Below are 24800 nucleotides of genomic sequence, written 5' to 3'. Positions count from 1 at the left end.
ATGGAAATTTTTTTAGTAAATAGTTACATAATATTATATGTGTTTTTACAAGGATTAAAATTTTACTAAAACTTTGTGGTTTATTCTTTCTTTTAGTTAGTCCAGGTTACATAGGACAGCTATCATTGAAAACTGCTTTTCCCTCTGTTTGTGAAAAAGCACCCTTGGTTTTGGTAGCATTCAGGGTGAAGGGAATGTAAGTTTAAACTGTGATTCCAAGAGTCAACAAGTGTCTGCAATCTTGAATACGAGTCAAAGGACCAGGGTTTGTGCAGGGATCATAGTCAGGGGCAGAGTTACGCTAGACATTATTATTCCAAAATGTAACATTGACTCGCCCATATCACAAATATAAGATAGTGAAAACTAAAATTTACAAATACTAAGTCACAGAGGAGATTAAAAACATAATTAAGACCGGATCAACAAGGGATCACCCCAAAATCACAGCACACTACAACAGAACCTACGTTTCTGAGGTATATTATCAGCTAAACTGTCATCTGTTTACCAGTTCCACGGGTTGCAAAGAGTTAGGGAAAACGTTATTTAACATTGCTAGTATGAGGCTGATTAACATGAGCGGTTATTGTTAGAATCTTATCTGGAACTAAAAGTCAGGTTTGTGTTCCTCCTGATTCAGGAAGAATATTAAATATTGGAGTTTAGAATATGAACTAGACTGGTAAGGACATTTATGCCTAAATAAATAAATAAAGTTAATTATGAAATAAATAATTACATGAAAAGTGGATTTATAAAGGAGTTATTACAATTTGAAAACTGCTGTGATGTATAAAAACATTGATAGGTGACAAAACCAGCACGAAAAGAAACCTTTTGAAATAAATAAGCTTTTTGACATGCGTAGTCTGGAATAGTCTGAATATGTCTTAAAGAGTTCATTTTTAATAAAACAAAAAGGCAAATTAAAAATAATAAATAGTAAACCTGAATAAAACACAGAAGTATCATTTAATGATATCAATTAGTGTTAAGTATTATCAAGCACCGGGATCTATTTATAAGGATTATTTAATTTAGTTATAAACAAAATGATTGGTTGCATTTTGCTTTGAAATTAACAATAGTTTGATACCGCTTTAAGAATTAGAATGCAAGACAAACCTATACACTTAATAACAAATATTGCGGATGCAATAGGAGTATCTCGGATCTCTGTTTTATTTTAACCTTTTGACAGGGAAGTATACCACCTATATTGAAAATGAACAGCCGACATGCTAACTAAATAGATATAATCGAAGATGTTTTAGAATATGGACCTGGGCACTAACCCATGAATCTGACAAACTAAAGGGTCTTCACTTAATTGTCGAACTTCCTGTGGGTGCTATGGATCTCGTAATGGAGAGTGCAAAAGATTCTAGAATCTTTACTCTGTAATGGTCCATATGACGGAGATCTAGAGCCTGTGTCCACAGTGTTAACCAGTCATAGGACATGATGTTCAAAATTCACCTAGGGTTTTTCAGAAGAGATAGGACAAGTGCGGTGTGTTCTGTATTCTCTTTTCTGTATTAACTATTCACAATGACCATACTCCCGAGACCTTAGGTTTTTTTATGCAGAAGTACATTTCACAGAACCGAATAAGAGACATCCATCAAAATGTTCTTGACACAAAGGAGGCCCAATCAGGCGGTGGGGTGGGAGTCTCTTTTCAAAGAGTCTTTGCCCCCAAGCGGCCTGGATTTGTTGGGCTATAAAAAAATTTTTCAACAACGTGTTTTGAACGGTGAACAATCAACATCTCTCGGCTATGCTCCTGATCAGGCATGATGGTCTAAGGACCAGACGGCCACCTACGATGGCCTGTTTTGACCTGAGGCTATCGTGCCCGACTCCGAGTACTCTACACTAACAGCTAACCTCCAGACCAATCTTCTTGGCCAGACCTTCTTATGCCTTGAACTGACCAGATCTAGGATCCTGAGCCTCAGGTACCTACCCATGGTGATATGTATTGGTCGGATCGTTTCCTGGAGAACCGCGCAGTACCTGACATTTTTGTATCTGCTAATGATGTTCCAGGGCTCCTAGCAGGGTGAGGAGATAGCCATTCAGGCCATGGATGACCTGGTACAGGCGCCAGCCGTTTGGAACATATCACCCAAGGATGGGATTATGCAGACCTGGCCCTTGAACAAACTGACGGACCCTGATTGAGACATTTCGAAAGGCTCTGAAGCTGTTCAAGAGTTTGATTACGGCTCTGCCGGATATAATAACGCATAGGCACCTAAAAAGTACCGTGCAGGGATGTTTAATAGACCAACCCAGCCAGACACGGCCTACGTGTCTGTTTGACACTGACCGGCTCAGCAACAGCAGCTGTCTGTTTTCCACAAACCGTGGCTCAGGAGGCTAGTCATAAAGACTCTGGGCTGCTTCAACATCTTTCTACTTTTTCACCAGATTCACGCCTTTGTACAAAGTGCTGTCGATGATCGGAAAAATGAACATTCTATTCAGGAGTCGATTGTACAAGCCTTTCATAACATGGACGCTGACTCTTACTCAAAAATACCTGAAATAGCCGAGACTTTCTCTAAACGCCATTTTATGGACCTAATAGGTCTGATGGACCTTTAAGGTTTTATGGGTATACGGCCTGGAAAAATCAGATGAAGTGTCTGAACTGAATGTACCGGTGAGATCACCAGTTTTTTGTCTGCTTTTAATCACGCTGTTTAGTTGTAATATGTTTTGAAGTGGTTGGTAAAACCTCTTTCAATTTTAATATTGTTTTAAAAATGACCAATAAAGTACCATTTGATTTTTAAATTCTAACCTTAATTTCTTTCACGGATGGATGGTCGTTGAAAAAGTTTTTTATAGCCCGACAAATCCCGGCCGCTTGGGGCAAAGACTCTTTGAAAAGAGACTCACACCCCACCGGCCTGATTGGGCCTCCTTTGTGTCAAGAACATTTTGATGGATGTCTCTTATTCGGTCTGTGAAATGTACTTCTGCATAAAAACCTAAGGTCTCGGGAGTATGGTCATTGTGAATAGTTAATACAGAAAAGAGAATACAGAACACACGCACTTGTCCTATCTCTTCTGAAAAACCCTAGGTGAATTTTGAACATCATGTCCTATGACTGGTTAACACTGTGGACACAGGGCTAGATCTCCGTCATATGGACCATTACAGAGTAAAGATTATAGAATCTTTTTCAGTCTCCATTACAAGATCCATAGCACCCGCAGAAAGTTTGACAATTAAGTAAAGACCCTTTAGTTTGTCAGAATCATGGGTTAGCGCCCAGGTCCATATTCTAAAATATCTATTTAGTTAGCATGTCGGCGCTGTTCATTTTCAATATAGGTGGTATACTTCCCTGTCAAAAGGTTAAAATAAAACAGAGATCCGAGATACTCCTATTGCATCAGCAATATTTGTTATTAAGTGTATAGGTTTGTCTTGCATTCTAATTCTTAAAGCTGCTATCAAACTATTGTTAATTTCAAAGCAAAATGCAACCAATCATTTTGTTTATAACTAAATTAAATAATCCTTATAAATAGATCCCGTGCTTGATAATACTTAACACTAATTGATATCATTAAATGATACTTCTGTGTTTTATTCAGGTTTACTATTTAATATTTTTAAGCCTTTTTTTATTAAAATGAACTCTTTAAGACATATTCAGACTATTCCAGACTGCATGTCAAAAAGCTTATTTATTTCAAAAGGTTTCTTTTCGTGCTGGTTTTGTCACCTATCAATGTTTTTTATACATCACAGCAGTTTTTCAAATTGTAATAACTCCTTTATAAATCCACTTTTTCATGTAATTATTTATTTCATAATTAACTTTATTTATTTATTTTGGCATAAATCTCCTTACCATCAAGACTACCAGTCTAGTTCATATTCTAAACTCCAATATTTAATGTTCTTCCTGAATCAGGAGGAACACAAACCTGACTTTTAGTTCCAGATAAGATTCTAACAATAACCGGCTCATGTTAATTAGCCTCATACTAGCAGATGTTAAATAATGTTTTCCCCAACTCTTTGCAATCCCGTGGAACTGGTAAACAGATGACAGTTTAGCTGATAATATACCTCAGAAACGTAGGTTCTGTTGTAGTGTGCTGTGAACTTGGGGTGATCCCTTGTTGATCCGGTCTTAATGTTTTTAATCTCCTCTGTGACTTAGTATTTGTAAATTTTAGTTTTACTATCTTATATTTGTGATATGGTCGAGTCAATGTTACATTTTGGAATAATAATGTCTAGCGTAACTCTGCCCTGACTATGATCCCTGCACAAACCCTGGTCCTTTGACTCGTATTCAAGAAGATTGCAGACACTTGTTGACTCTTGGAATCACAGTTTAAACTTACATCCCTTCACCCTGAATGCTACTAAAACAAAGGGTGCTTTTCACAAACAGAGGGAAAAGCAGTTTTCAATGATAGCTGTCCTATGTAACCTGGACTAACTAAAAGAAAGAATAAACCACAAAGTTTTAGTAAAATTTTAATCCTTGTGCTAACACATATAATATTATGTAACTATTCACTAACAATTTTCCATCCTGATTTGCCTAACGTGTCCAGTATAACCCTAATCATCAGCCCTGTAGTGTACAGGCTCCTATAACCTACTATAACCATTCTTATTTTCAGGGGTTCATAACTGATGTAAATGGAAGGCTATTACCAAGCATTAACAGAAATTTCTAAAACTTTGTATTATACAAAGCATCCTAAGTACCAAAGAGCCTGTTGATGAAAATGCGGTTTTAAATTAAAACCTGAACAAGATAACTGTTTTCTATTCAAAATATAAAATGTTTAGTAAATAGAGAGACTAAATACAATTTATAACAAAAATGGAACACCGATGGACACTGAATAACCAAGGAAATCTAATTTAGCTTGAAGTGCCACAGAGTGTTTTACAAATAACCTCCTACAACCGTAGTTCTCAAACTGTGGGATGGCCCTAGGGGCAAGTAACAAAAAGGGGCAAAGATGTGAAAAAAAGAAATAGAATCAAAATATGAAAAATACATCTATTGAACCCAAAACAAAATAACTTAAACTACATTCTGATACTAGAAAAATAAATATTGAGTTAGATAAAAGTTGATAAAAGTTAAGTAATTATAATAAAATATGCATCTATGGTATATCATTAATTTTAAAAAAGACATATTGGTATTAGTGGTCTACTTTCAAAAACGTTAGGGGCGATTAAAACTTATGAAAACTCTGTTCACAAAAAAAAGATATGATAGAAGATCTCAGATGTCTCCAGTTCCTACCCAGTTCCTTTAGGGGCTTTATACCGTCTATTATCATTTAAAAGGAGTACAGAAATTAAAGCTATATGCTATGTTTGGGTGGATGTAATCAGAAAGGCTATGATGATTCTAAAGATCAGTCAGGAAAACTGTTGGAAAAAATGGGCAGAACTCTTTTGGAAACAAGGATTTTTCTTATGTTTTAAAATTGGACCTTTACAAAGATGCTTTTAGATGCTTTATTTTCTAAAGATGCTTTATTTTCATGTTAAAGCAACTGGTCATTTTATGTGGCTACTGAAAATGTTTCGTTTTTTCCAGGTAACAAAATACATCTAGCAATACCAGGTTGTGTGGCGTTCAGTGCTTTTTTTTATGGCTCTGTGTATCTGACCTATAATACTTTTCTCATGCCTGTTATGGCGCTCTGTGTAATTACCTGAAGTTACAGGAATTGGGAAGTGATGAACTATTTTGGTAAGAATATGTGTTAAGGTCTACATAAGAGAGTATAAAGGGCAAAAGTGTAACCCTAGGGCCATCCCATGACAAAACAAAAATCATAATTGAGCTTTTCTGTTTTTAACTTTTTAATTAAAAATAGTGAAATGTTTTCCAGTTATCACCTGTGTTAATAGAAATCATTTTAGTTTTTTGAGTAGACAGAAAATATCAATTTTGTGCTAGTGTAACAACAGTGAGTGCTTTTACATGCACGTACAAAACTGGGATAAAGTGAGTAATCTGTCTAAGGTAGAAACCTGCTTTCTTAAATCTCTGTTTAAATGCACAAGTGTATTTACAGAGTTTTCCTTTGTCAAATTGCTCCTATGTTATAGAAATGAGCTAAGGAAAAAGTTAAAATCATCACTGACCGCAGCAAATCCTAAAACACCTGTGGAATCTTTATCTCTTGTGCAGTGTGGGATTACTTTTAAAAATAACTTAATTATATTACTCGCACGTCTAAAATCACCCGGCCTTTGGGGGCTACTATTCCGTATTAAAATAATTACTTTTCATTTAGCGAAATGAATGAAAACACAGTTGCCTTATGTCTATTAAGCATTCGCTTCGATATATGCTCCTGGATCCCGTTCATTATTGGAGGCTGTCTCCAACCGGTTGTAACAAATGAGAGTTTATAAAGTTAAAATGTTTCAATATCCCAGACTTTTAAAAACATGCGGACCCCGGGCCAGAGATTCCCCTGCTACAGTGAGCCCGATTCGAAAGAGTACGCATTTCACAAACGGGACCCTTCTGTACGTAGTTCAGAATACCGACCTCTTACTCCGCCAGAGCCGATACACAACCGGCCTGCGCTTTTAAACCATGCCTGAATATTCTCAGAGAAGAGGTTCTGTTTGAATTTTCAGACGCCGAGACAAAAACTACTTGATTGTAAAGCCAGTTTCGGTATGAAAAAGCTAATATTGTTTGCTTCAGTCCTATGAATTTGTACATTAATCGTTGTACACGCTGATAGATGGATATAAATGCTACATCTTATATTATACGCACACATGCGCGCGTTTATGCGCCTACACACGAGTGCGCGCACGCACGCACTTGAGAATAAACTTAGAAATTATTCATATTAAGGATAAAATATGAGGGTTCATCCATCCGTTTTCTGAAAACATACTTGTTTGGCGCATATAATAATCAAAAATATGCCATACCGTGATCCTGGATGTTTCCGACGAGATTCGGTGTCCTCTTTCAGTATTAACGGCCTGCTGAGTAATGGACCGGTCTGAACACTTATTTATATAACCCAAAAAAGATGTATTTTTTAAAATGTGCCCGGTAATCTGTAATAACAGATGCTTACCCATCATTTTAACCGGACATCCGTGTAATGTCCGTTGTCCGGTGTTTAATTCCACACCTTTGGATGGACGAAGAAAAGTCCAGAATTTGTTTAATAGAATCCATTGTAACCCGTAGATTTATTTAAACAGCTGTACACTTCTCCGTAAGACCTTTTTCACCTTTCCCAAAGTTTGCTGGGCCACGAGGTTAATGGTCATAAACAGCTGAATTGCCCCCGATTCCCCAACACCCATTACCTTAGCTCTAGACGGCCGGAGGTGGTGTTGGGGGGGCGTTGTGCTTTGCAAAAAGCGGTTTTGACAAAGAGTATTTTAAAATTCCTTTCTCTAGCCCGAGATATCCGATCTGATTAAGGCAATCAAACTTTTAGAAAAAACTAAACGAATTTCTTCATGAGGGGAGGATTAAAATGGATAGAACAAGGAATGGTTTTAGATCGATTTTAATACAAATTATAAATATATTAATTAATATAGCATTTAGACGTCTCAAACGTGATTTAAAAGGGTTCTGCTGCTTCTTATTTAACTGTGTGATTTTTAAAGGGCTTATATCGTGCTATTTATCTCGTGTTTTACACGTTATCATGAAAGCCTTTAACTTTTTAAGACCCATGCGTCTTGGGAATGGAAGAAGGGGGGTATTACGCCCAGCTGTTGACAAACATGCGGGCTGGGGAGGAGGGGTTTTGGCAGTTGTGTTAAGACAATCGCGCGCTTCTGTGCCTGGGTTAAGGGATGGGGGAACTTACACACAGCTCCGAGCATATGGCCTGCACTGACGGCTCTAGCTACACTCCGGGCTCAGTGTGAACAGCGAGAGAGAGAGAGAGAGATCCTTTCTGTGTGCTTCGAACTACATGACCTTGTATGCACGTACGTGTAGAGCTTCTGCACTGGGCAGCTCGCGGGCGCGCGCAGGGGGATATCTGCTCTGAGAGTCTCTGTGTAGACAGAGAGAGCCGGGCAGCTTGTATTTCACTACACGCACAAGGCTGCTAAAAGCTGACTGCTTGTCTTTCTGTGAGATTGAAAAGGCTGGATCTGTAAGTGGGCTTAGATAAAAAAAAGTGGCTTACAAATGATAAAGTTTAGATATTTTAAAAATAATAGTTACATAGGTACAAGGATTCTTACCCAAAGCAATATTGGCACTAACGGCAACAAATTAGATCGGTCCGGCTGGAGCATGTGTGTGTGTATGTCCTCGGAAAAATGACCCAGGAAGTGGAGGGGCCAGACATCAGGTGCTGCCTATCGGTGAGGCATAGGCAGGCCCTTCAGTCCGGGTATGGATAGGAACATGCTTGAACTTGTCTTATGAAGAGGGGGGCTGGGAAGTGGTTGGGAGTGATGGGTTCAAGGGGGCGGCAGGGGCCTAGCAGCCCTTGGGCATGTCTGACTTGCCCTACCGAGATGGTTCAGGGCATGTGGCCAAGCAGGGGGCCGGGGGAGTGTTCAAGGGGTGGGTGCATCCATCAATTACCCTTGACAGAAAGTAGGACCGAACAGGTGGTTGGGGGCGGGGGCAAGGAAGGGGGCAAACAGGTGGCCGAACAGGTGGTTGGGGGAGGGGACTTCCAGAAAGGTCATCAAAGGTCAACAAAACAACAGGTGGTTGTGGGGGCGGGACTTCCGGTCATCAATTAAAAAGGGGTGGGGCTTAATCTCATCAATCAAATTGGATTAAATTTTGACAGAACCCACCTGACATAATACTACTTGCTTAAAATAGACCTTTTTTGGCCAATGTAATGAAGAGCTTTCTGTTTAAACGGGGCTGCGAGATGTGAACTCAGCTCTTCAGCGCACCTCATTTGATTTTTTCCGGCAAACAAATTTTCAAAACAAACCGTATTTTACGACTCTAATCAGTTATGTTGCCGTGGTCATTTTAGATCTGAGATCAGCAAAAATTTAAACAATGACCATTGTTAATACCCAGCCGTCATTACTCAGTTTGCCAATAGATGTCAGAAGGACGGATGCCAAAACCGAACTGCCTAAAGATAGATTTCGATGTACCAAGCAAATGGTAATACATTCTAAATTACTTACGGTTCCGGAGCTGTCGAAGGGATTAAGTCAGTCGATGATGTTAGTCCTGGAAAGTATGCCCCACCAAACCAACGTTCCAAAAACCAAGTGAATTTTCTTTTTGAATCTGATTGAACCAACACCGACTTACTATACTCAGCTGTCCAGCAGCGTCACTGAAGCATTCGAACATACTTAGCCAATGCATTACTGCGTCCGCGTTTGCCACGTTATGTTCAAACTACAGAAGCAGAGTCCCATTGCATGGTTCTAACTTGTATTGAGTTGAGGTATTGACGCAATAGTATCAAATAATATATAAGGATTTTCCTAATCAGGAAACAGCAGCCTCAGACAACTGATATTTGAATGGCTGTTTGTATGCCGGCAGCACGGTGGCGCAGTGGGTAGCGCTGCTGCCTTGCGGTTAGGAGACCCGGTTTCACCTCCCAGGTCCTCCCTGCGTGGAGTTTGCATGTTCTCCCCATGTCTGTGTGGGTTTTGCCCGGGTTCTCCAGTTTCCTTCCACAGTCCAAAGACATGCAGGTTAGGTGCATTGACGATCTGAAAATTGTGCTTGATGTGTATGTGTGCCCTGTGGTGGGCTGGCACCCTGCCCAGGGTTTGTTTCCTGCCTTGTGCCCTGTATTGGCTGGGATTGGCTCCAGCAGACCCCTCTGACCCTGTAGTTAGGATAATGGATGAATGTTTGTATGGCAGTAATTTATTTCTTTATTTACCAGCTTTTCCTTTTTCTTTGAAGGTGCTGAATGTAAAGATGACAACCATGTGGCTCCTAGTAATGCCAAATCTCTAAAGTCTCCCATCTGGAGGCATCCCCTAGTGACAAGCCCCCTTCCTTCCTCTGACCTGCCACAGTAAGTGAGTTTTTAATGTTCTAATTATTCAGAGCACTTACAATTAAGTTTATGCTGCTATTAAGAACACTGTGGATGTAAAGCCTAATCTTTAAGACTGTAAGTACAATACATTTGTATTTTGATGCTGATGCTGGACAGGAGTGTGCCTTTTATTTCTGAGTATCTGGGTATTCAAGACTCCTCTCTTCTCGCCTGCTGCTGTTATATTTTATTCCACAGTTGGCAGCTGTTTTTAATTTGTGATTTTGCTTCTTCATATTTCTTCTTATTGTTCCCACAATATTTTGCTCTAAATTTAGAAAAAATAAATGCTTTGGACTAAGTAAACAAGAGCCATTTTACACTCTGCATGTATTCTTCTTGTTTTAAAGGTGACTGGAATTCAGCTTAATTTGCAGGTAGACACTGTTTAAGGAGACAGCACTACCCCGTGTCATAATGAGGCCTGTGTAGGAGCCGCTCTTTCAGCATCAGTAGCCCCTCATCCTCCTGCACCAGCCTAAGTATGCAGCAAGTGTAAAAACAAAAAGTTGAGCAAAAATACGTCCACATCTGTATATTTTATAAAAGACACAAACCAGTCCTAAATGGCTCTCAAATCCAGTTCAGTATTTTCAAACTAATGGAAATACTGTAGAAATTAACAAATAATGCTTTGATAGCCCAATAAGAGGCCAATTTTAGTCTGTTGTTTTCCATAAATTTGATTATTATAATATGATGAAATGCAACATAACAGCACAGTACAAAGCTCAGACATCATTCACTGCTGACATTCACCAGCTGCATGTATTGCACATCACAGATTTTTCATTAATGCGTTATTAGTATCTAATACGGTGGTTTTCAAAGTGCTTTAGATCAAAGACCATTTGCCAAAATTAAAGATACAACAGACCACCCATGCCTAACAAAATGTTCTGAGGGTAAATTTTACATTATAATTACCAAGTTTATTTTTTTATGTGTTGTAAAAGGAAAACATGAAAAAAAAATGTTGGGGTCTCAAGTCATAAAAAGTCTATTGTAGTCTTGATGAGAAAATGGAATCTGGACTAGCATTGGTGCAGCTTTCACCACAATAATCCTTTCAGTTATATGTGTTCCAGGATGGAATTATTGGTCTTCCTGCGGTTAAACAACATTAGGACTGTAAAGACAGTAGAGAACGCAGATGCAACCACTAGACCTTTCCTTTATGTTATCCTTTAGTTCACCTCCTATAAGATCAGAGAATGGTAACATTGTGAATTTCCCCTTAGGATTAATAAAGTATCTATCTATCTATCTATCTATCTATCTATCTATCTATCTATCTATCTATCTATCTATCTATCTATCTATCTATCTATCTATCTATCTATCTATCTATCTATCTATCATTCAGGGTAGTGTATTTATATGAACATCACTAACATTCAAAGCCAATGTTGCTGGCTTTGCTTTTCAAAGTCCACAATTTGAATTAGTGTTTCATAGCACCAGAGCCTTAAAGACAGGCTCCTCGGTAGAGGGCTGACAGCACTGAGGTCACAGAAGTGGTGTGAATCTAACCACGTATAACTAGGGGTCTGTCTGCAGAAAGCGTTGGCTTTATAGGCTGACATTAAGATGGATTTAATAGAAGCATTAACTAAGGCGGGCAAAATGGCAGAAACAGTGGGAGTAAGAAAGGCTGGTCTTTACAACAATAGTTTATTTTCTGTATAGCCCAAAATTACAATAAGAATGCCTTGAAGGGCTTTAACAGGCTATGTTTTGTAATAGCCCCCAACCTTGTAAAGATGAAAAAAATGGAACAAATCTTGGGAAAGGCAAGTTAGAGAGAGACCCACTTCCAGGGATGTTGGGTGTCAAAAATAAGGTAAATATAATACACAAAACAGAACACCTCAGAAATACAACAGCAGAAAATGTAAGAACAGATTATACCACTCACTACATACAACTACAAACTATCATATATGAGGATACACGTTTGTTAAAATACATCAAAAACAAAGTAGGAACTAATTAGCATAAATGAAAAACAACAATATCTGTCCATCAGCTCATTGTACAACCACTGCCAGATTGTAGAAAAAGGAGTTAAACAAGCCAGACACACTCAGAGTCCTGGAGACCTCAGCCAACAAGCCACCTCCTCCTACTGGCCATTCTATATCTGAGTGAGACCTGAGCCAGCCAATCTGATGAAAGGACCCTTCTTCCCAATGATTCCAGAGCTCCTCTATCAGAAGTGACTTTTCCATATGCAGGCAAACAACTTTGTAGCAGAGCAATGGCACCAGCTGCCACATGAGGATGACAATAAAAGAAACAGAGTAGGTGAGGGTTAGTAACAGTTTATGAAAATCATATTACTAATATTTTAGGACAAATGACTAACAACATAGATGCAGTACGCACTGCTAATCAGCAGCTCTACTCAGGGTAAACTGAGGTAGTGAGTCTTCAACCTGGATTTAAAAACTGAGACTGAAGAGGCACCTCCTATATCAACATTCCACAGTTTCTAGACCCTGAAACTAAAAGCTCGACCTCCCATTATTATTTTATTAATAATATTATAATTAATTATCCCTACAATAATTAACATTTCTGTTTTGTCAGTGTTCAAAGACAAATAGTTCTCAGGCATCAACTCCTTTAATTCACTAACACATCTAATTAAGAACAACATCAGAGAAATGGCATTTGGTCTAAAAGAAAGGTATAACTTTACAAGCAAACAGGGGACAACTAGGTAAGAAAGATAGTGAAGTAAATGTGATGGCATGCAGTAACTAATGACAATAACAAAACTGTACTTATAGAGGTGACATAGAGGTTAGGAGCATGCACTGATACAGTGCATTGCAACACCCACCACATGACAAACCAACTCCGGATCCAGATTAGGACCCGAGTGCAGCCATGCAACGGGTGACACCTCAGCACCACACTAGTTCAGATGGAGTGGAACAGTGTGAGGTTTTTATGGTGGCTGGAGTGCCAATTCTGCCACCAGCCCTCAGGTTTTTCCCTGTAGGTTGGAGAGCCTACAGGCAGGGATGTAAGCAGATTAAAGTCATACCCAGGACAGAGCAATTGCAGGTTAAAGGCCTTGCTCAAGGGCCCAACAAAGTAGAGTCACTTTTGGTGTTTATGGGATTCTGAACCTTCCAATTGCCAGTGCAAATCCATACCTCAGAGCCACCACTCCACTCAGAGGAAATATGATACTTGATAAATCAGAACACAAAAAAATAAAAACAGATGAGTGGACCAACACAGTAGATGCCACTGCTGCAACATAAAGTGTGGCTTAAGACTGGAATGGACACCACAAAATTAAGATTTACCCCAGAAAAGCCACAGAAGATTCATATAAAACATAAAGATAATACAATGACATTGGCAGGAAGACAGATACAGTTTAAGCAGGGATGGACAGCGTACCTGTAGCTCTAATGATGTTCTGTTAAGGTCTTTTCAGAAAAATTGTGGTAGCGTTCTTCTATGATATTCTTGAAGAGTCTGCCACTTTAAGGTGATGTCTTGTAGAATTTAAAAGAAGACACTGCAAATGGGTTAAGGAGAGAGACAGAGAGAGAGAGAGTGTTAGTAAGATCACAATGGCTGAATAGGAGTGAGAAGACAGTAAGGTAGAGCAGTCAGCTTCAGTCACAAAGCCCGATGCAGTGGCAGTGTTGGTTGTTTTAATGGTGTTCTGTTCGGCTGTTATAGCGTCAGCGTTCACCTAGGAGTTTGCAGTGGTGAGCAACGTCTGTCTTTGAGGGCCACAGTAGCTATAAGTTTCCATTCTAATCATTTTTTTAATGGTTGCCAGTGTTTTGCTGATAATCAACTTCATTTATTTCTTATTTAAGACTCAGAACCTTTAAATCAGGTCAGTGCCATCTTAACAGCATTATAAACCCCTGGGCAAAGCAGCGCACTGGGGCCCCTACCTACACAACCACTCATAGGAATAAAAATGTAAATGGTCAATCAAATTAAACATATATTGATTGTATTGGTAACTTCCAACAAAATCAGTGTTTAAACATTAAAAAACATGCTGTACAGCAAAGATTAATCAATACAAACGTTTGAACAATAGAACATGAGCCTTGAAAAACACAAAAATTTCAACACATAAATGATAATCAATTGGTAAACCATACATGGCACAGTATGAAATTACTATGAATTATTTATTATTAATCAAGTTTTCAATACAAATATTTCTGAAATTTCTTTGCAGAGAATTGAGTTAAAGTGATGTTAACATATACGCTTTTACGTTACGTAGTGCATGAGATCCGTACACATATATGCACGTGAGATTGCAGAGGTGAGCGAGTTACTAAATCAGAGGTGAATGCCAATGTCCACTTGTAATATAATAACAAATATTTATAGTTTATTATAATATAGTATTCATTTATTGACAGCAAGCTACAACATGCATAGATTAGCAACGGCCCCCCAGACAATTGCCCAGCGTGCCCAAGCGTTAAGGCGGACCCTGAATCAGGGCTGAGCAATGCTGTACCTGGAGGGCCGTAATGGTTCATAAGAAATCATTCATTGCTGATGAGGCACTTATTGCTCAAGTGACATTTTTGTACTTCATTTTAGTTAAATCACTTGTTAAGACTTTCAACCCTTTAATTGCTTATTTTATTTCTTAAACAGCTGCATTCATTGTTTGAACTGCAATTTATTAGCAGTAAGGTGCAAATAACAAAGGAATCAGCAGATCTCCATTTAAATTGTTTTCATTTACACCTGTGTTTATTCATGATGCTGTATTTGGTTTAATAAAATACTCAGAAGGAAATGGAAGAGCAACAAGTATAGGACTGAAAATTATTCATCTGTTTTAGGCTTAAAATCATTTTTCCTCAGAAAGGAAAAGAAAAAAAATTAACATAAGAATTACCTGAAATTGAAGAGTTAAAACATTAACAAGCCATAATATTAAATAAGACCTGTTAATGGCAAGGATTGTTTTCTAATTGATTGGAACAAAACCCTGCAGCCACTGCAGCCGACCAAGACTGATACTGTTCACCACAGGGAGTTTGGAATCTGGAGGGAAGTAAGCAAATGGCTGAAATGGTCATTTTCTGTGCTGTTCATGTTTTCCATCTTAATGTTCACTACATTAAGTAGAGTGTAACACAAATCACATGCACAAACACAAAACGAGAACGCATTGCATTTGTTTGGAAGACATGCTCAACAATGCTGTGCTCACATGCTATTGGAGAGATGGGAAATATGAATCTCCTAGTCAGAGATTTCCATGATTGCCCAGTGGGAGATCCAAGTCAGACAATCTGGAGAAAACAATGCTACTCAAATTTTTAGAGATGTCAGGTAACACTAAGCTTTCACCTTAGTCAATAATACAAAATAAAATCAAAATTAACCAGATCATGTAGAAATTTAACTTTTGTGGTCAAAATGTACTTGAAGAGATCTGATAAAGTTTGAACTTGTGTAGTTTGCTCTTTATTTTTAATTAAAGCTTAACTTAAATTGTGTTATGTGTAGACCAACAGCAACCTTTATGTTCTCCTAAATATGATCATAAATAATAATAAAAAATTGTATACAGTAAATGTGTCTACAGTGACACCTAACTAAGTACATGTAATAAGTACTGTACGTAGAAAATTAATTATGGTTACTCACCAACAATGACACGATGACTTGTCTGATAACGATGAGTTTAATTTTACTGCATAACAAAGGAGAGCGTCACAGCTGTTCTAAAGGAGTCTCTTCAGGCGATTGTGTAGCACCGCCGTTGTTCTTCTTCCGGCATTTTTCAATCTAAATCCCTAAACCAGATTCCATCTGGACTACTGCCTTATTACGTCCACTTACAACTCGTTTTGTTGACCCTGGTTAAAAGGACACTGCGGCCGTAGATCTTATATTCTTTTCCTCCTTTTTAAATAAAAAGAATCGTGGACTCATTGATGCCGTAATGGCATCCTGCAGCGGTGTAGCTTTTCCCTTCCTGCAACATATCCAAAACTTTTACCTTTTCGGCAATCGTTAGCATCTTCCGATGGCGCTTAGGCACGGCCCCTGAAGCACTAGCAGGAGCAGATTGTTTTGGAGCCATAACGAAGGGCTTGACTATGCACAAAAATAAACACAAAAGTTAACTCTTTACACAGCAAAACATGGTGATGCTGAATGAGCGAGATGAGACTTCCTGGTTAACACAGCAGAATTGAATTTGGCGCTCCGTTGCTGAGCCAGTCAGCACACAGGAACTTAACTGCGTGCTCTGATTGGTTAGCTTCTCAGCCATCCACCAATAGCGTCCCTTGTATGAAATCAACTGGGCAAACCAACTGAGGAAGCATGTACTGGAAGTAAAAAGACCCATTGTCTGCAGAAACCCGCGAAGCAGCGAAAAATCCGTGTTATATATTTAGATATGCTTACATATAAAATCCGCAATAGAGTGAAGCCGCGAAAGTCGAAGCGTGATATAGCGAGGGATTACTGTATGTGTAGGTCTAGGTCTGACTTCTTAAGTAATGGTTTAATGACTGACACTTTTAGTGCATTAGGTACTGTGCCATGCATTAATGAACTATTGATAATGTTAAGAATAGGCGCTGCAAGAACATCCATTGCACTTTTTACTAGTGTTGTTGGCACTGGATCTAGGGAGCAAGTAGTAGGTTTAATTTTAGAAATTAAAGTCAAGACTTCCTGCTCTGTTACAGGATTGAAATTTCTAAAGTGTTGAATGCAATGTGAGACAGGGTCTGCCAAGCTAGTATGTGAGATCTGGGATCTTTAATTTTTACTTTTCTTATTAAAAAACTTCAAGTCTGTACTGCTGATGTCTGTTGGTATTTTGCACTGTACCTGTAGATCTGAGTTCCAATTTGTTAAATTAGCCACTGTTCTAAACAGTACTCGAGGATTTTTATTATTGCTATCATTTTAGAATAGTAGTCTGAGCAAGCTTTAAAGAGAGATTTTTATATTTTTTAACATTCTCTGTCCATGTAATTTCAAAGACCTGCAGCTTTGTTGTTCTCCACCTGTGCTCCAGTTTTCGACACTCTAATTTAAGAGCTTGAATGTTCTCATTAAACCAGGTACAGTTTCTATGTGCTTTAATCACTTTTGTCTTAGCCACTTTGTCTAGAGTATCTCTCCAGGTCATATTATAATGTGATGTTAGCTGATCTAAATTGTTTCCCACATTTACATTTGATGTTACCTGATCTAAATGGTTTTTCAAAATTACACTTGACTTACTCAAAGTATCTACAAATTTGAAACAGATTTACAATCTAAATGTTACACTGTCTTGTTTTCATCTGTGAGTGTATTTGTAAGGGCAGAACCAAATCAAACGTAATTAAGTAGTGATGGAATTCTTTCTTCTTGTCATTTAGAATAAGCTTGGGATTCAAAGCCAGGCCTCAGTTAAGAGAGAACAGAAGTTCACTGCACTGCACAGTCACAGAATGTCTGCCGTCACAGAGCAAAGACATGAAACTATTTCTAGAAGAAAATCGCCTGTCCCACAGCCAGGTTGGCTGCAGCAAATCCAAACTCTCAGTTCCAAGCTTTACTACTAGAAATGTTCAACAGTCACCAAGCAACCTGCCAGAAGAAATCACTCGGCCTGCAGAAGATATCAGCGATATTGACAACATATCTCTAAGGTGGGTTTGCAGAAAGACATGATTGGTGTCTGCCAACAGCTTTTCTGTTAACAGCTTCATTTGTATGTGTAACACAAAACTGAGTGCCTAACACATGATCACACAGATTCTTAATGCATTGTGTCTTTACTACATTCTGGCAGAGACCTAACTGTCGTGTACCTACTGGATCATTAACAATGGCATAACAATGTATGGGATCAGTGTGCCAGCTACATTAATGGACTGTGACACTGGTGATAAGCTGGCACGATTCCAACTTTTAAGCATTGTCATCACTGCCTTGAAGGCTGCCCTTAGAATTAGGGAGTAATGGCGTAGGATAACTTGGGGTAATAAAATAAAGTGTGATAGAGTGTCACCTGTTCGCAAATGACAGCAAAGGTGATGAGATCAAGTGAAGAGAAACAATCAGTTTGCTTTTATGGTCAATGAAAGAGTTAAGCCTTCACAATTTAAACCTCTGTCTGAGCAATGAGATGTGTGTATTCATTTACTCCATTTAAAGCTTTTCATAAAAATTACTTTCACTCCCTGATAGATACAAACATCTTACATAGATAGTGTGGGGGATGACCCGCATCCTTATCCAACCAAAACATCCATGAAGTGGAAGGATATGGAAAGCCAGCTTCTGTAGGGCACTGCATCCCCCAAACTGCTACATGGTAGCCCCCCTGCTTTGTAGCAGTGCCCCAGATTCCTACAGTCATCACGGGACTTGGAGTTTGCCGACTCAACCCTGCTGGGTTCCGTGGGTGCCATCCGAGGGTGCTGCAGGAACTGAGGAACCCTACTTTGTCGGGCTCCCACATCACCCGGAAGTGCTCAAAGGCCAATCCTTTGGAACATAGGAAGTAATCCCAGGTGTTACATAAAAGAGACCAGCTGCCTCAGCTCCAGGAGCCAGAGCTGGAAGGAAGGAGGACGAATATTACTGGGAGGAGTGGAGGCAGTAAATGACCAGGACAGAGAGAGAAAGAAAGGGAAGGGAAGAAGAAGACAGTATTGTGCTTTATTGCTGGTACTTTGTACTATGACTGCACTGTAGGAAACACTTCCTGGGGAAGAATTTCCTGAAATAATTCCTCTTGTTCATTTTATACTTATGTCTGAGCCTTTGTGTTGGGTGTTTGGGGAACTGGAGCTCCCACTACCATCCACAATAGATAGATAGCCCACCAGAATAACTATGAAGAAAGAAAACATCTAACATGGCATTCCCAATCCCAGTGAGGCATTATGCAGACATATTGCTGTTGGTATAAAGGAGCTCCAGTAGTGTTTCTAGACACACTTCTTTTGAATAATTTTTTGGCTGAAATTCCGCAGTGTTAGTGTGTCAGAGAGAGGATGTGCAGCATTGTTCATAATGACACTTAGTTTTGTTTTCATTCTCTAATTTTCTTCTACCACCAGAGGGTCCACAGTGTGTCCCATTACTGAGCCTGCCCTTTTAATTAGTTTGCTGACTCCGTGGGCCTCTCTTGAAGTGTTGTTCAAACAACAGTGTAGTAAATTGCAGTTGCAAGCAATCTTAATGACAATGATAGTGTGGAGTAATTTTATAATGGTGCATTCTACTGAGTCCTGTTATCAAGTGTGTGCTAAGACTTGTGTCATCTCTTTTGTACAGTTTACTGGATGCAACAACTTTGACAAAAAGAGAAAATGAGGAACAGCCAACAGAGGGTCCAGCGATCAGATCTCCTCCAGAGGCATGGAGAACACTTATTGAGCAAATTGGTAAGAGTAGCTTCTCTGATTCTGGTGCTATGGGGCAGGGTAACAAGCAAAGCTAATGGACAGGACCACAGAAGGGCACTCACAGTGTGAAGCACAGCTACCAGTGCCAAATCCAGTTAGAATTCAGGTCTGGACAAGCTGACATGAAAGCAGGTCTGGCATTTAAGAAAAGAGTGCTCTAAAACAAAAGAAGGAATATTCACAAACAGACCGGCAGATTTAATAAAAAATTGTTTTCAAAAGTGGTAAAAATTTAACCGAATTAAAAAAAAAGAATTAAATTATGCATTCAAGGACATGAGTGGAAATTAAGGGGAAGTTAATTTAAAACTGGAAGCACGACTTTACGCAAAGAGTTTTGCTACTCTGAAATACACTGCCTAGATATGTTTTGAAGCAGAAACCTTGACAACCTTTAAGAAGAATCTAAAAGAGACATTGGGACAACTTGGCTATTAGCTAAACAAACTGTCTCAATGGACTGAATGGCCTCCTCTCATTTGTCAGATTTCTTATGTTTGTTATGTTCTTATAAAAAATGTAAAGTATACCTGAAGATCAGAATGAGAACTGGAGCAACAGACAAAATTTCAAATAGACAAGTAAGAGGTCAATAAGCACAAAATCAGATGGCTGTTGCATTGATCAACTAACACATATACAGAATATATTTATTGTAGTAGATAGAACTTTATTTGTCCCAAGGGAAATAGTATAAGAAACACACACAGACTGAAACACACACAACAATTACAAAAAACTGAAGTCATCTGACTTGTCTAATAAGAGTCGTGAGGCGTTACACAGGCATATAGCTGTTGGTATAAAGGAGCGTTTCTTGACACACTTTTGCTGAGTGATTCGTTGATTGAAAGTCCTCAGCGTTAGTGTATTAGAGAGAAGATGTGAAGCATTGTTCATAATGGCTCTCAGTTTTGTTTTCATTATTACCTCTAGTGAGTTAAGAGTTCATCTCATAACTGAAATTGCCCTCATAATCAGCTTGTTGATTTCTTGGCCCTTTCTTTAAATTATGTTGTGGGCCCAGCATTCCACAGCATAGAAAATGGCAGCTCCATTTCCACTCCCTGAATAGAGACTGGACTTAAGGGCTCTGAATTTTGCTGATGTTTAGCCAGAGACAGTTTTCTTTTCACGAAGAAAGAAAGTTCTCCACCTGATTCATGTACTTTGTCTCATTCCCTTTATTAGTACACCACATAAGTGCAGAATTGACTGAGAATTTCGGCAAGTGACATGACATGGTATAATATTTATAGTGAGAGGTGTACAGAGTAAAGAGAAAAGGAGACAGGACTGTTTCCTGTGGTGCTCTAGAGATCCAATACAAAGTATTGCCAGGCAGATAGTCCATTATCTTGGACACCACAGTTTCATCCACCTGCATATTACTGAGAAATCAAATTAGTACAATCCTTGTGATGCTGTCAGGTTTGTCCAGGTGAGAATAAGCCTTATGGGGCAGATAAATAATTGCATTTTCCACTCCAATCAAATGCAGTGGGCCCAGGTGGTCTACCAGGAAAGGACTCATATAGTCCAGGACCAACAACAACAACATTTATTTATATAGCACATTTTCATACAAAAATAGCTCAAAGTGTCTTACATAATGAACAATAGAAAAATACAAGACACAGTAAGAAAATAAAATAAGTCAACATTAATTAACATAGATTAAGAGTAAGGTCCAATGGCCAAGGTGGACAGAAGAAACAAAAAAAAAAAAACTCCAGACGGCTGGAGAAAAAAATAAAATCTGTAGGGATTCCAGACCATGAGACTGCCCAGTCCTCTCTGTCTCTCAACAAAGGTAAACACGAGACACTAGTGCCACTGTTCTGTAGTCATTAGATGAAGAGGTGTCTGCTTTCTTTGGAATAGGAACAATGTAGGATGCCTTTCACAGCAGTGATACTTTCTGGAGCCCTAGGGACAGACTGAACAGGTGACAGAGGACCCCAAAAAGTTGACCAGCACAGGCCTTAAGGACTCGAGGACTGATTTCATCTGCTCCTGCAGCTTTTCCCGTGTGTAGACTCCTCAGGTGATCTTCAGTTATGTACAGCCCAGTACTGATGATCAGAGGTGGTCTCATCACTCACAATACTAGGTATTTAATTAAAAATAATTGAATTATTTGTTCAGGAGTTCTTTTTACTACAGGGAGTTTTAAGGACAGTGACTTTTCAAGATTGTGAGCCATAAAATAAATTAATTTGTGGATTCAAAATCCAGGAAAAGGTACTGTCCTGTATTTGAGCAAAGTGATCTTTCATGCATAGTTCTTGTTGAAGGGAAAAATATTTCTTATTGAGTTTTATTAGCATTTTTCTTTTTTGTCAAAACTATGCTTCCTAAGAAAAGGGCTGCAATTGGCTGCTGCCAAAAAGAAGTGAGATAGTTCTACCTTAAAGTTATTTACCCAGGCAACACCAGGTCCTAGTGCTAATTTAATATAATATGAACTTGCCTTATGCTAAGTGCTGCTAGAATAGGAATTGGGCCACACAAACTCTGAACTGCATTACGGACATATGAAAATATTATGGCATGTTCTGTTATGTTATGTTATAGTATAATCTATACTAATAAAAGGCAAAGCCCTCACTCACTCACTCACTCACTCACTCACTCACTCATTCACTCACTCACTCACTCACTCACTCACTGACTCATCACTAATTCTCCAACTTCCCGTGTAGGTAGAAGGCTGAAATTTGTCAGGTTCATTCCTTACAGCTGCAAAAGTTGGGCAGGTTTTATATCGAAATTCTACGCGTAATGGTCATAACTGGAAGCTGTTTTTCTCCATTTACTGTAATGGAGATGAGCTTGAACGCCGTGGGGGCGGAGTTTCGTGTGACATCATCACGCCTCCCACGTAATCACGCAGTACATAGAAAACCAGGAAGACCTCCAAAAAGCGCTGAAGAACACATGCATTATATAATTGAGAAGGCAGCGAAACAATAAGAAAGCGAAAGTGACATATACAACCATATTCATGAGTTCTGCTACTGAAACAAAGCACATGTAAACCTACACTTTAAATTAAGTTCATAGACAGGCTGCGCTGGCGTTTGTAATTTAGTGCCTGCCCATATAAGGCCGTCCGTCCATCAGCGGCAATCCAATAGCAAACTCCCACTAAATATTCACGGGTGAAGGACTGTGCTTATGGAGAGGAAGATGAGATGGTCAGGGTGGTGTTTGACACAAACTCAGCGAAACTGCGAGAGAAAGTTTTAAGTGCCAGGACTAAGGTAACATTAAATACAGCCATGGACATAGCACGAGATGGCACCAGCACAGCTGGGAACCTTCGATGCATGTACACAGAGCGGCTCACGTGAACTGACGAGTGCACAGATAAAAGCAACAGTTCCAAAGAGCTGAACAAAAACCGAATTACACAATTGAAAAGGCAGCAAAAAATATGAAGCGTCTGATACAAGCATATTCATAAATCCAGCTACTGCGGAAACAAAGCACACGGTGGAAAAGTCAATGTCCCGCTAAAGGAAGACAGTGTAAAAAAAACCTGTGCATGCAGTGTGTCAGGTCTCAGATAAAGAAGAAGACGAGCTGTTTATTGATGCAGTAAGAAACGAATCGATGAATGAAACCTGTCATCTTTACAACGATTGACAAACACGGAATGTAACTTGAACACAACACATCCTACAAATACGAACCTGATTGAAAGAAATAATGATAATCAAATCCTTGATGACAGCAACACTCAGTAACACTCAAAAAACAAATACTGTATATTGACAGTCATGTTACGTTATTTTTAAAATGTTCCCTTTTCTTTTTCTAGCTTTTTTAACACACTACTTCTCCGCTGCGATACGCGGGTATATATATATATATATATATATATCCCGATCTACATACTCGAATAATGGATACTTTATTCGCCATCAATGATTGTTTTGGTAAAGCCATACTCAGTGTATTCATTAGATGAACGGTAAAAAGTAAGAGTGAGTGGAGGATGACTTATTGAGGCATGCAGGCTGTAGTCTTGCGTCAACTCTATCTGAATTGCGATCACATTTGAAAAATATATCTTTTCAAGTTCTATTTAGTCCATATGTGTCAAACTCAAGGGCGCGGGCCACATCAGGCCCAGCGTGTAATTATATCCGCCCGAGATCATTTTATATACTGTATTATTGTTATTAATGGCCCGGGTATATGAAGCGCTGGTAACACAATAAACTACAGATCCCATAATGCAGCGCTTCAGCTGCCTTGCCGAACACTTACCCGTTAATCAAGTCTAGCTTATGATGCTGCAAGTTATTGCGAAGCTAGCTCACACGATGCTGAAGAGAAAAGTTGATTCTGAAAATAGAGCCTTTAAAACCGATGGGAGGCTGAGTATATGTTTACTGAACCCGTGTGTCTCATTTGTGGAGCTAATGTGGCTGTAATTACAGAATTTAATCTAAGACGGCACTATGAGACAAAACATCAGGGTAACCTGAAAGATCTGAATGCAATGCAGAAGATACAGAAAGCAGAAGAATTAAATAAGAATCTGACACTTCAGCGGACGTTTTTACCCGTGCACAATCACAAAGTGATTTCAAGTGAAGCTGCTTTTATGGGAGACACAAATGCACCAGTGCAACTTGCCCCACTTTCCTGTTGCCAAGTAATGTTAAACCAAGTCGTCACTACGGTGTTCCCAAATCGCACTTTGCTGATAAACTGAGCGCACTGAGTTTGCACGGCGCTTTGGTGACTTTGAAGAACAAAAAGTCCGTCTACATGCGGCTCGAACCTTGTGCATGTTTGGTAGCACATATCTGTGTGAGAAGCTCTTCTCAGTGATAAAGACTAACAAAACAGCACACAGGAGTCGCCTCACTGATGAGCACCTGCAATCCATCCTGAGAATCTCCACAACACAGAACCTCACACCAAACAGAAACGAACCTGTTGCCAAAAAAGATGCCAGGCATCCAGCTCTAAAATGACATAAGAGCAAAGACAACTGAATGATTTGATTTGTTATTGCTGAAAGGAACACATTTTATTTATATTTCCAGGTTTTGTTATGCAGCATGTTCATATTTGAATTTGTATAATTTTGACAGGATATATTTTTATGGAGAGCAAAATCTTTTGGGATATTTAAAATCTAAGTTTATTTTTATATAAAATTACATAAGAGTAAAGAAATTTGAATGTTTGTTCTTTTAACGTTTACTTTATTTCTAACTTGTATAATTTAGACAGGATATATTTTTATGGAGAGCAAAATATTATAAGT

At 38.9% G+C, this 24800-nt stretch overlaps 1 protein-coding gene across 2 annotated transcripts in view; it reads left to right on the top strand.

Moving 5' to 3' along the window:
* Nucleotides 1-24800, top strand: part of ngef (neuronal guanine nucleotide exchange factor) — a 112177-nt gene that overhangs the window by 37277 nt on the left and 50100 nt on the right. For both annotated transcript variants that reach the window (XM_039762307.1, XM_039762301.1), the window contains exons 3-5: nt 9926-10040; nt 17471-17743; nt 19380-19489. In XM_039762307.1, the coding sequence (XP_039618241.1) occupies nt 9926-10040; nt 17471-17743; nt 19380-19489 (498 nt within the window). The remainder of the gene's footprint in view (nt 1-9925; nt 10041-17470; nt 17744-19379; nt 19490-24800) is intronic.

This window comes from Polypterus senegalus, chromosome 1 (genome assembly GCF_016835505.1).
Source record: "Polypterus senegalus isolate Bchr_013 chromosome 1, ASM1683550v1, whole genome shotgun sequence".
Lineage (NCBI taxonomy): Eukaryota > Metazoa > Chordata > Cladistia > Polypteriformes > Polypteridae > Polypterus > Polypterus senegalus.
Note: the sequence above shows the minus strand (reverse complement) of the source record. Positions and strands in the feature narration are given on the sequence as shown.